Source organism: Heliconius melpomene, chromosome 5 (assembly GCF_056956725.1).
Source record: "Heliconius melpomene rosina isolate 202511_hmr_F chromosome 5, ASM5695672v1, whole genome shotgun sequence".
NCBI classification, from domain to species: domain Eukaryota; kingdom Metazoa; phylum Arthropoda; class Insecta; order Lepidoptera; family Nymphalidae; genus Heliconius; species Heliconius melpomene.
Window position 1 is genome coordinate 1,511,091 of NC_140393.1, and position 13,914 is coordinate 1,525,004.

General features: G+C 33.6%; 2 protein-coding genes across 5 annotated transcripts in view; one reads left to right on the forward strand and one right to left on the reverse strand.

Annotated features, from left to right (window-relative positions):
• Nucleotides 1-13,914, reverse strand: part of LOC146538818 (rho-related GTP-binding protein RhoN-like) — a 102,661-nt gene that overhangs the window by 38,795 nt on the left and 49,952 nt on the right. The window lies entirely within an intron of this gene.
• LOC146538823 (mitochondrial import receptor subunit TOM40 homolog) lies at nt 2,712-3,829 on the forward strand. The gene has a single exon (XM_085185657.1). The coding sequence runs from the start codon at nt 2,817-2,819 to the stop codon at nt 3,786-3,788; it is 972 nt and encodes a 323-aa protein (XP_085041783.1). The 5' UTR covers nt 2,712-2,816; the 3' UTR covers nt 3,789-3,829.

The window sequence follows — 13,914 nt, forward strand, 5'->3', positions numbered from 1 at the left end:
GACATATACATACAACTTCGGCCTTTAAACTAACGCAATATAAGCCAGTATTCTGCAAATTGACAAAACTATTAAGCTTAGTGAGAAACACGAGAATCGAGACTGAAATAGCGAATTCCTCTCAAGTCCACAGTTCTAAGTAACGCAATGGAAATAGTTTGTGAAGTGTAGTAAATTGATACTCACTTTTAAATGACTTTTCTTAATAGACTATTATATATTAAGAACATTTATAAAAATATCCTCCTGAGATACTTTCAAATGCATATGGATATAAGTAGATCCATTTTTTTAGCTTTAAGCTGTAATCCTCACATAATAGGGTAGGTAAAGGGCATCTTATATAAACACACTCCGTTCTTCACTATTCAAAAATTCTTGAGGCTTTGCGTGTTGAGTGGCGAAACCAAACGCCGTAATAGAAAATATTAAATGTTTCGTTTGCTTTAGTGGGAATCCAACCCCCTACCGATTGTGCTTAAAGTTTCACGCGTGAAATAAATAATTTTATTTCATTGCTTTGGAACTAAGTTCTGTCTGTTCCACCAAGATCTATAACTTTTTTAAATATAAATTCAACATATTTTAGTTCTTTTTCTTTCATTCCAAAGCTAAATTTCCACTAAAATGATTATTCTAAAATAAGTTCACAAATAATAATACGGTTAACCGGGATTAGACGTTTAAGTAATTGAAAACGGTCTTTTGATTCGCTCGTACGATCAAAGCCTTATCTTCTTTGAGGATTGAGGAGCCGCAAATGCGATTTACATTCGAATACATTCAATTTTGGATATCATTTATTACAAATTTGGATTTAAAAGGTAATAAAGTGCGATGAATGTGTCGTGTGGCGAAGCTAAACGCCGCGCGACACATTCGAAAATTGGTTGAAATATGGAGAACGGAATTTCTTATCAATAGGTTCCCTCTGTCTGCCTTCTTTTTTTGGAGAATTAATAAGAGGAGTTGAAGTTTAAATTTATTTAACGCACCGTTGTTGCGTCGGCTATTGAAAACTTAGGAAATACTCGTAGTTTCACAATATTCTATTCTATTTCAATTCAAAGATAAGAATAGAAAATTATGATTGGTCATTCTTTGGTATAGCAAAAGTCAATAATTTATAAAACTAAAATAATACTGCTTTACAAGTAAAAAGTAGTAGGGTAAACAATACAGTCCCAACTTTTCGCTGTTTGCTTTCTTATCAAAGATGAGAAATTAATATAATTTATTCTTCATACGCCGTAAGTTACTATCTAAACAATCTTAACTAAATAGTTCAACACCAAAATAAAAGATAAAAAAAACAAATAAGCATAATAGACTTCTACTCACTTCCTTGAAAAAAACAAATACATTCCATAATAGAAACAGAACGATTGCTCCCAATGGCTTTCCTATAGTCGGTTGTTGATTGCAATACCCTAAAAGGGGTTTCCCCCGGGGAAGTAAGGAGGACAGGTGGTGAATTGCCAACGCAAATAATAAATCACCGTTGCCTTGCAACGTGATTAAAGTGTGATAGCGGAAAATTAAGGGTACGTCACGGAATACTATGTTTTAGTTAAACGATTCTCTACGAGGCCCTCGTGGCGTAAGCATAAGCGTGTGACTGTAAGCGCGACGGTAGTGAGTTCGATTTATATTTGGAAGAATTAATTATTTACACTTTACCGCTCTGGTAAGAGAGCAAAGTGCGGGTTTGAGCCATGTGTAATTCAATGGCTCAAGAATTCAGCGAAAAGTGGGGAACGGAAGTGCCTTAATAGAGAACGTATTGTCTTTTTTTTTTATGGAAAAAGGACAAAGCAAACGAGCGTTCGGGTGACCTGGTGGTGACCACCGCCGCCCACGACCCCGTGCAGCATCAGAGGAGCTACAGGTGCGTTGTCTTAACACTAGGTTCCAAGGTTCCCTAGTTCATTAGTTCAAACTCACACTACTATATACATATATTAGTTATACGCTTCTTAAAATGTACCTTACATTTTAAAAAAATATTGTGACCGTACATATATTAAAAGCTGTTTTGTGTAATTTCCTGTACTCGAGTTAACGGATTAAATATATTTAATTTAAACAAAATTGCTCGATTTTAATTACATGTATCGATTTTCACATCGAATACAAGATTATGTGTACGAAAATTCGGTCGTTATTGAAAGCACTGAAATTTAATTAAATCGTGGATGTAGGTACATTGCCATTGTGTAGTAGTGGATATGTGGCTACTGAGTGTAATGGCTATATTTGGAAAAGTTATATTTATACTCCAATTCCACCTACACATAGCAGAATAGGCAGAGGGAACCTGGGAACTTAGTGTTAAGATACAGGGAGTATCTTCCCTCTCTATCCCACAAATTAATAATTCCCCATTTTCCGCCGATTTCTGGAGGCTTTCTAAGTGATGAAACTCAACGCTGCGCTTTGCTCTGATACCAGAGCGAGGAAACGATGATATTAAATACTTAATTGTTCTGAATAGGAATCGAATCTACAACTGTAATGCGTCACGACGGTTACATATATGGATAGACAATATATAAAAATTACGAGTATTTCACTAATTTAATATCAATTTATAACAGCAATAAAGCCTAAAATACACAGAAAATGGGTCTAGATGAGGTACAATAATATCGTGGGAAGTAAGTATTAATTACACACTAAATATAATCAGACTTCTTGCGGCGTGTGTCTGGCCACACGTCGAAAGTGCGGTTAAAAATATTCGTAGACAGGCCAATGACGTTAGACCTGTTATTTAATAAATTGAAAATACGAAAACAAATAATAATACTTCTCTAATGGATATAAACGAGTCGGTGATCAAAGAGGAGGTCAGCAATTTCATTTCGAGCCTCCAAAAGCTGTTGCCAAAAAAGAAAGAGATAATAGTGATCACTCCTGATAAGACTTCACACGCGTTGACAAGGCTGAGTGATGTACACGCTGAAGCAAAAAGTATTTTTCCAAAGTGTTTCGTTGGTGCCAAAATGGTCGTTCTCAGAGAAATATATGATAAAGTGAAACTAGTTCAAAATTATAATCTTGCAAAAATGAATGAATCATACAAATCTTTCACACATTTCATACACAAGGAAATGGACGCCAAGAACATTGAAGATGGCTTGTTAATTGATTCTTCGGGATCAGCGATGGCTACTTACAAGGAGGCCTTGGACGACTACGAGATACGATTGACGTCTAAAATAAAGGATCTAGTCTCATCTGAAACTGAAATTATTATTGAGAAAGACGGCGAAAAGTCCATTAACTCTCTATCGTGTTCCATGAAAGATGTCGACCCTAATACGTTAAAATTAGTTACCCAGTGGATGTATAAAGTGACTCCGGAGTTCAGTGTTGGCAGCGAATTCGGTTTAAAGCCTTTATCGCAGCCTTTATCACCAGATTTGTCAGTCAGCGGGAGATACGAACGAGCGTCGTTCACACTGTCTTCCACAATCAGTAGAATCGGTTTCCAAGTGTGTCTTTACAAGCAATTTTCTCAAAATTTACGGATAGCGACGATAGTGAACGATAATTACAATAGCAGTCCAGCTACAGTTGGTCTGGCACTTAGTAAAGGCTATGAAAATGGTTCGGAGTTGAAAATTTTCGTGGATTCCCAACGTTGCGGTGGCTTCACATATCAGAGGGACCTTTTGTTTCACGAGCCACATAACGAAGTTCGAGTAATTCGATTAATGACCAGCACTCTCATAGACAGACAGAAACGAGTCCGTTTTGGGTTCGGGTTCCATCTTGATTTTTAATTTCCTAATTGAGTTTACCACAATGTTTTAGTTGTTCCCATGTTTTTCTAGTAATGTTTGTTTGTATATAAGTATACATAAGTTTTATTTATTGATTTATCTTGTTAATCTGTTTAGAATTGTGAATAAAATTATTGACAACCTAAAATTTGATTGTATATGTATACTCTTTATTTTCGCTCATATCGCGGTTTTGGGACTTAGACAGAAAAAAAACTTTAAAATTTGTAAATAAATACGTTGTCTGACTGACACATTGCGGAACACAACGTCACACTTTTTACAACCCGAAAAAAATCATTTTTAAATAACTCCACAAAGGGGATTGTGTGAAGGCCAGGGCAGGATTCCCATTGGGATCGAACTATACCCTCGTTGCACGCTTGTGCCCCCTGATTAGAACTTAAAATTATCTAGATAAGAAGTTATAAATTAGAACTTATAACTTCTTATCTAGATCTTCATCTATCTTTTTATATATCTTTTATAAATAAAAAACACAACGCCAGAAAACTTTATATATCAGAGAGCAGATAAAAGTTTATAACCAAGCTTGTTATCTCTTACGGAGAAGTAAACATGACAAATTGTACTCGTTATAAAACTTTTGTTTTGCGGCTCCTTGGGAGGTTTTTTAATACCTTGATTGTTATTTAGTACTTAATTTTGCGTATGTAAGATTCTTTTACTTGGAAAATGTTTTAGAGAATTTTATAATTAATGTTTCAAATAAGTATAAGATGATTATAATTCAGTGAAAATTTTGACATGAAAGCTTCGGATCGAAAGCTAAAGGTTTTGTATTAAAGTAAGTAGAATTTTCTTTTTCTTCTCTTCTTCAGTTTTTATAAATTTCGCTTGTATGGTTTTCATGCTGGAGTGAATTATGAATTAACTTGGACACTGATTAATTGCTGGCAGAGAGAACTTAGTGTTAAGACATCCTGTTTCTTACGCACATTATTGTTTTCTAGCTTCACCCTGAATGCCGCACATAGCAGGGTAGACAGAGAGATTATTAAGAAACTTCCGTTTTCTACTTTTCGCTGAAAGATTGAAAATTCTGGAGGATTGCGTCGTAAATGGCGGAACTCAACGCTGCCCTTTGCTTCGTTACCACAGCGGGAATCGAACCCACAACCTGTCGCGTTTACAGTCGCAAGCTTATGCACCTTCGCCGCGACTGGCAATAGCATATTAAATATTAACTTAATAATAGTGAATAGTCTTCAACATGGACACTTAAAAAGAATATAATTTAATCCTTCAGATCAAGGTTATGTAAGTACTTGCTCCAACATCATTATATCGTGATATTTACGTGTTTCTAACAACACTGTTCCATTTTCACGAACTCTTTACTTGACATCATTAACGCTAAAAATCTTGTATTAACATCGTTTGGGGGAAAAGTCTCTTACGATTTCTTGTGATAAGTAAAAACTCGTGTACACTTTGTCTTACTACAAAAATATAATCGTATATATTTATTACTAGCTTTCGCTCGTGGCTTTGCCTGTGGTGAAATAGCTGATGATAACTAAGCGTTTGAGGCCGTTGTGGCGCAGTGGTACAAACGTACGACTGTAAGCGCGACGGTTGTGAGTTTAATTCCCATTCGGGCGAATTAAATATTTGATAATTTTATTTACTTGCACTGGTAACGGAGCACGGCGTTGAATTTCGCAACCGAACATGTAATGCCTCGAGAATTCAAGGTAAAGTGGGGAGCGAAAGTGCCTGGTATCGGGCATATACGAAGTTTATGGAGTATAGGGGAGCACTAAGAGCAAATTCCCTAAAATTCCTATTGGAACGAAAAAAAACTAGTATTAGTATAGAAACATATGATCGTAAATGTACAGAAGTTTTTTTTCATCATTCTCAGAGAATATCCATATATTTTTTAAACTACCAAAATGGTCATACAAAACATTAATTCCATAGAAGCAATATACGGCGGGCATAAACCTATATTTCATATTCACATAGCATATAGGTTGTGAGTGAAAAGACAGTGCTTTACGACGTGCCCGCGTATCCGGATTTGGTACGCATGCAAGCACTAAGCCCGTTTGAGGTAACGGCGACATTGTAACGGCGGAAGCGGGCGTTACTTTTTACTTTTTGTGAGAAGAAATAAGTACAATATATGAGGCGTAAGTGTGACAGCAACACAAGGTGTGGGTTCGATGACTACTTGGGGGAATGAATTGTTATTTATTAATATTTTCATATCTTCGCTCTGGTACTAAACTACAATCGCGGAGTTCCACCACTCACAAGTTGATCAGAACGTAGGTAACGGGGTCTCTTAACACTAGGTTCCCTCTGCCTACGCTGCTATATGTGGGATACAAAAAAAATGCGAAAATTGATTACTTGATTTGAAACTTTGTTCTCCATTTGCTTAACTGCCTTACTAGTCGTAGCCCGCTACTTCGATTGGGTGGACTATAAATCCAGTTTTTTCTGAAAATCTTTCCTTAATGCGAAATAAATCAATTACTATAATTATTTTCATACCTAAAATTTTATATAAAAAAACCTACCATAATGATATAATGATATTAGTTTGCTTTTACTAATATGAGGAGAGGCTTATTCTGAAATGTATATTGAGGTAGTGGAAAGATTACCAACGTAATATGAGCGTAAAATGTAGCATCTATGGGAGTATGAAAATAGGGATTTTTAAGTGTCTCCTAGCAAGAGCTGGGTCTTTACAATAATTAAAATTTTAATCTTCATACATGATATGCGAAAATGCGGGTAAATTTGAGTTTCATATTAAAAACTGTATTTTTTTTGAGCTAATTCTTTATATTTAATAGTATGGTAAAAAGAGTGAAGCCAGCTGCTTTACTAACTTCAACTAAATTCAAAACGTTAAGTAATGACTTAAGGAGAAAATAATTCATTTCCCTAAATGAGAAACGAACCCACTATTGCATTTACAGTCGGACTCTGTTCCCACTGGTTCACAATGACCTCTCCCAATTTATGGATAAGAAAAACTTGAATAAAATTTACAAATGTAGTCTTTTATATCTTTTATGAAGTAAAAGACCAATCTTTTTAAGTAGATTGAGTGGTTTTATTGGTCGTGTTACCTTTTTATGTCTTTTTACTGGTCTTTTCCTTACTTTATTGTCTCGGTGGTAATACAAAAAGTTAGTATCGTCTCGATTGACTGCTACGTTATTTAAGTCCATGTATCCTTTGTGGTAATTTTATTTTATTTTTATTTTTAAATAGAATTCTTTATATTTATCAGCTTCACGCTGTATCCCGCATATAGCAGGATAGGCAGAAGGAACCTTGTGTTAAGACATTCCGTTCCTTACTTTCCGCCGAATTTTTCGAGGCATCACGCGTTGAGTGTCGTAACTCAATCCCACGTTTTGTCTACCAGCGATACAAAACCCAGAACAATCCAGAACACCCAGAAAAAGAAAAATAAAGAGGGAGTTGCGAATATAAAAAGAAAATTATGATATTATAAGTACCTATTTGGGAGCACTTTCTTGTGAAACACTAAGACCTCGAAAGAAATGCATTATATCCATTACCATTTACATACGCTTTGGCGTAAATGTAGGTACTGACGTCATTTGTTATTTTTATAAAAATACAACAGTTCCTCGTGGCTTCACTTGCTTGGACGTATAATATAATACGAGGCCAGTAATGGCGCAGGGCATAAAGTTTGTCTGTAAATGTGACTGGTTGTGGGTTCGATCCCTGCTCGAGCAAATGAAATATTGATTTACATTTATTCAATCTGGTGTCGAGGCAAAGTACGGGGTTGAGTTCCGCCATTCAACACGCAATGCCTTCAAAATTCAGCGGAAAGTGGAGAGGGAACATATATAATTTTCTATTTAAAATTGTAAGTTTGTATGTAATAAAAAGTATAATCTTGAGTAAAATGATTCTAAAATAAGGCAATTAGTAAAAAAAACTTCGCAAAGTCTTAACCTAGAAACGGCTATTTCTATAAAAACTTGTTAAATAAGGATTTCTAAGTTAATTATTTATTCCGTCCTTTCTCGAGATATTTGTAAGAACACGGTTTTATATAAAAATATAATTAAATAATAAATAAACAGCTTTCCTTTTACCTTAGACTGGGTGAAGCAACATTTTTATGATTGCTTACTTTTAGTACTTGTAGTTATTTTTCTATGAAAAAATGCTCTTTTGATTTTCTCTTAAGAGAATAAATGGCGTAGTATGGTTAGCAAGGAAAGAGAAAATGAATTTTCAACTAATGTTATATTCATTTAGTAAAATATTTTGAATATATATTATATCTATATTATATTATATTATCTATATAATATATTTATATCTTATCTTTTTATATCTTATCTATCTTATATCTTATCTTTTTTCACTTTTTTGTTCTCTCACATAGAAGGAAACCTAGTGTTAGGACTCTCCTTCCCCATTAAGACACTTTTGTTTTCCAATTCCTTTCATTGCATTGTTTGGCATCGTATTATTTGGTGGAACTATCTCTCTTGCCACGCTTTACCTTGTTACCAGAGCGAGAAAATGGAAATATTAAATATTTCATTTTCCTAGAGAAGGAATCGAACCCATAACCTATTGCTTATACAGTGGCCCGCGTGTGCCTCTGCTCCACAACTGGCCCTTAGTAGTAAACATGTGTTATGAATTATATTTGGTGCTAAAATACTCTGGTATTATGTGGTATTAGTGTGATATTATTTACCGATTCGAACTCACAATCTTTGTGGGGTTGTGAGTTCGAATTTTCTTTTTCATAGTTTCTCCGCGCGACATATTGTTTATTAAAATAAGGCGTAAAGTAGAGAAGGCCTTATTCTAACACTAGGTTTTAATGGTTTAATAAATTATTTTGGAATTACAGAAAAAATATATGATACATTTTTAACATCTTCTTTTATTTTTTAAAGAGGTACCTACTTATAATACAATTATCTATGAAACAATTAATTTTAGGATCAATTTTTTTAAAAGTTATTTTTCTGGTAAGCTCTGTAATAAATTCTTCTTCGATATTTCCTTCAGATAACTAATACTTCAGAATTCCTACCCACTAAATAACTGCTGACCTCGCTGACTTCTGCTTCACTAGTTTTTATTTGAACGTTAGAGCCAAGTCGATATTAAAAGAATAATGTTTTATTACTAATATTATATACTTTAACGTTAAATATAAACTACTATATTTAGGGACTTATGTGTTTGTTTGTTTGAACTCGCTAATCTCAGGAAATACTGGTTCAACATTAAAAAAATCTCTTTTATTTTCCATTTGGCACCTGCAGTTAGAGTTACCTTTGGAAATTAAAATATGTTATTTGTTTTACTTAAATTTTTGCTATTTTCATTAGACCATGCGAGGCCGAAGCTTCAAGTAAAAGCTTTAAATGTTTCGCATTTATTTGAACTGGTAACCCTATACAAAAGTAACTACTGAGCTATAGTAACTTTGTAAACAATATGCTCGTATATTTTCTGTCTGTATATAGTAAAGTTTATAATATTTTTATTGCATAATACTAAAATACGAGACACAGCGGTGAAGTAAAATATTCAAGTAAATTCTTTCCGAGAAATCCTACATTGCAGTTTTTGTGTTGACGACGAGAGAGCTCCTTTTTATTCTTATAAAGTCTATTTACAAGTTGGGAATTTGCTTGTTCTGCTCAAAATACTGAAATTTAATATTTATTTTCAATAAAAATGGTGAAGAGATTGATAGGTACCCTATATATACATATGTATATACATATATGTTATACAAAATTATTTTGAGTTTGACCATAGACCACCACGGTGGTACCATAAATTAGTTTTGTTTTTGGTATGCCCCAAAAATCTATTTTGATATAATATTAAGTGGCACAAGTGTTGCTACTGTAAACGCAAAGGTTCTGAGTTCAATTCCCATTCGGGGAAATAAAATGTTTATTATTTTCATTCTAACTCTGGTAACGAGCCTGGTAATGCCTCGAGGACTCGCTAGAATATAGGAAACGAAAGTGTCTTAAAAGGAACGGAGTGTTTTAATAGGTTCTCAGGTTCCCTCTGCCCGTGTTAATATAGAGTGAAGCTAAAAATAAAAATAAATATGCATATCTGTTTTACGTTGAGTTCCGCCTCAGCAGAAGGAGAAAAAAATCACTCTTGTCTATTTTTCAGATCTTATTTCAGTATGAAAGACTTTCAATTACATTATATACATAAAAACGCGACAAATTGAAGAACAAAGCTGGATTAACGCGGTCCACTTAAAAGCTTTACGGTTTCTAACAAAAGTAAACACTTGAAGTTTTTGTTTTTTTATTGTAAAACCAACCCTTAGAGATTATTCTAATATGACGAAGTTTGAAAGTAATGAAAATATTTGTTCTTATTTAATGCATTTTATAATTTAATAGTCAAATATCCTTATGCTTGTAACAATACGTTACTTTATATGGTCGTAGGTTCAATCCCCATCAAGAATAAATGAATTAAGTTTATAAATGTATGTATATTATTATTATTATTAACTATTTTAATATTATTTTGGTCGTTAAAATTAATTCTAAACGTTTCTATTTAGCTTGACCGCGTCATAGGCTAAATCTAGTAATTAAAAATTTCATTCCTGTTCACTGACGTGGCAGTTGACGAATCTCAAATTTAAAGATTTTACGTGTTGAGTGGCGGAACTCTACCTACGAGTGTTGATTGAACTCACTTCTACCCAAGAGAAATAAATGTAATACATTAAGTTCCTATGCTGTAGGCCTTTTTTGACATTTTTTAAAGTGTTATTCCACACTTAGGAAAGAAAAATACTTGTTTAGAAAACGTATAAAATTTTAATCCCGCTACGTTTAAATTTTCATACGTTTTCCAAATAAGGTATATAAGCCTTTTTAGCGAATTTAGACAAGTACTTACTTATTTTATAAGTGTTTGTAGTTTTAATAAAACACACATCAGGCATACGTCGGGCCCGAGGCGTGAGAGGCGAAGTGATTGATGGGTTGGGTGATCAATTTTTCAAGCTCATAAATTCTTGCTAAATTTTACTTTGTTTTAGCAAAATTCTAGTTTATATATACAAAATATGTGTCTCTAGTGTCTTAGCTCTAGGTTCCCTCAGTTTACTCTGTTATATGTGCAAATATATAATAAAAAGAGATCTTCGCGGCCCAGTGGCCCAAAGGTGCGATGATTGTAGGTTCTTTTTCCATTTGAAAAAATATATAAAATTTTCATTTTCCCTCCTCTTATAACGAGGCAAAGCACGTCGTTCTGCCACCCAATACACAATGCCTCGAGAATTCGACGAAAAGTTGGGAACGGAAGTGTCTTACCACTAGGTTCCCAGTTTTCCTCTGTCTATCCTGCTATGTGCAGGATATAGCGTGAAGCTACGAAACCTGTTGCAGTAACAGTCAGAACTGGCATCATTTGAAATGTTACCTTAATAAATATATAATACCTGATAAATAAATAAATAAATAAAGATAATGTTTATCAATTATAACGAATTATGTTCCCTAAATTATACGTATACAAGCAAATGTGACGCGCAGTGGGCACGAGGCCAGAATGTCGAGACGAAATGAATGTCGCCTAAAATAGAGCTAATGATCCTTATCCCAGCTGGCCCAGGCTCTTGTTTGTATGAAATTACCTGAAACAAAGGAAAATATTATCAGTGCAAATTATTACTATAATTAAATTACCTATATGTCGATGTTTAAAATAATAAAAGTAATATAAAATAAATAATAAAACAATTGAGGCCAGTCGTGGTGAGGGGCACAACTGCGCGATTGTAGACCCGATTGGTTGTGTATTCGATTCCCACTTGAGGAAATTAAATATTTATTTAAATTTATATTTTCATTTCGCTTTGGTTTTGAGACAAAGCGCAGCAAATGCCTCCAAAATTTGGGAGAAAACGGGGAACGGGGTATCGTAACACTAGGTTCCCTACCCTGCTGTGTATTCCCATTAGGGTAATAAAGCTGATTAAAAAATTTATAATAACTAAGCTAACTTTAAATACCTATCAATTACCTGACTACTTATATTATAATATGTCGATACCAGAAATACGTGGGATACCCATATCTAAAATTATTAAACTTGGATGGTTTCTTAAGTTAATATGACTTTTAGTTTCCGAGAACTTTCTTGACAAACACACATACATATATTTACGAAATTTAGTACAAATAGTTAGGAGCCTTAATAGATCATGCATTAATATTATCCTTATATCTACATATACGTAAACTCATAACACCTTTTTGTAATATCGGAAAAATATATTAAAAAAACAATATTTTGAAAGTTTCAATCAAAATCCTGAGGGAATATCTAAAAGTACTTATTTTTGATCGTTACGAAGCGTAGGAATAAATAGAGATAGAATATTTTTTTTGCTTTGTTTCGACTTTTCCTTTATGTGTTTTCCGTATCGAATATACTCGTATATGACTCAAACATCAAAGAAAAACGGAATATGTAGTGATGAGTCATTAAATTATTTTCCTGCTCATATTCTTACAAAACTTTGAGTTATTTTTGCTTGTGATGTTCTGGATGTTAGAGGCTAAAAGAATATTGTATTAACCTATATGATAAAAACATCTATAAATCAATCAAACGACTTCATTGTAGAATAAAATATTTGATAAAGTATTCTTTTTAGCTTCACTTTATAGATACTAGTGTTAAAACACTCTGTTCCTCACTTTCCTGGCAATTTCGTACACTTAAATACACAATGTCTCGCGTTAGGTGTTAAGTATTGGAACTCAAGACCTGCTCTTTATATGCAATAAATATTTTATTTTCTTCGAGTGGGAATCGAACCCACAACTTGTCGCATGCGATACAGTATGCATCCTTAGCTTTTGCATCACGACGACCTCTATCTTATTTAAAGAGAATATTTCGAAAAGATCTAACTTTGCACATGTTTAAGTAATTTTCGCTACATTTGACTTAATCTTTCTCGACACGTCGTAAATAAGAGTGGGGTCCATTCCGGTCCGTTTAAGGGACAATTCTAGTTCAGTTCGGAACCATATTATCATCATTTTACTTTAGATGTTTTAAGGAAAAAAAGTATTTCTTTTTGTTTTCTTGTTTTTTTTTTAAATTATTTTTAACTTCCCTAAAAGAGGGGTGTTATAAATTTGACGTGTCTGTCTCTGGCACCGTAGCTCCTGAATTAATGAATCGATTTGAGTGCGGTTTTTTTAATTGAAAGCCTCGTTCATTGTGGTGGTTCTTAGTTATGATTAATGAAAATCAGATTGTTACTTTAAGAGCTACAAGTACTTTGCCGATGACGTTTTTCGATTTTCAGTCGGGAATTTTCTAATATTTTGCACCATGCTTCTCTTTCGTTAGGCGTTTCATTCCCTATGCTAACTCTTGCAATCAAGTAAAAAAAATCTCTCACTCCGCGAAACTCTCGAAACTTTTCACTGCTTTGGCGGAACTAAACGACGCATTGTTTTGGTAAAGCATGGCGTTAAGTCCCGCTGGTCGGAATTCAAAAACAGAACGGACTGTCTTACATTAGAATTTTTTTAATCCACTTAAAACATTTTAAATTACCATTTCAAGTATTAGAATAATGAAGTTGTTGATAGATAACAAAAACTTGTTTGCTCCGAGCGAGTTGTTCGTGTATTCTAAGCTCACTGGATATATTACTTAATTTGATATATGCGAAGAAAATTGAGGCAACTTTGAAATTAATTACTATAGTAGGTTTATTTGAAAATGAAATTAATTATTATTTATTAATATTTTTATCTCTTCGCTCTGGAGTCAAAAGGGTGGCGTTGAGCTTCCGTAACGGAGTCTTACTTAACACAAGGTTCCCTCTGCCTACCCTGTTATATGCGGAATACGTCGTAAAGTTAAAAAAAAAACTACGTTATCATCAAACTACGTTTTTTTATATATATAGAGATATTTCAAAAGTGAAATATATAAATAAATGGAAAGATCTATTTATTTATTTCACTTTTGAAATATCTACAGGCAGGCGAAGCTGCATGTAAAAATTAGTATAATATAAAAACTAAATTACATAGTTATCGTA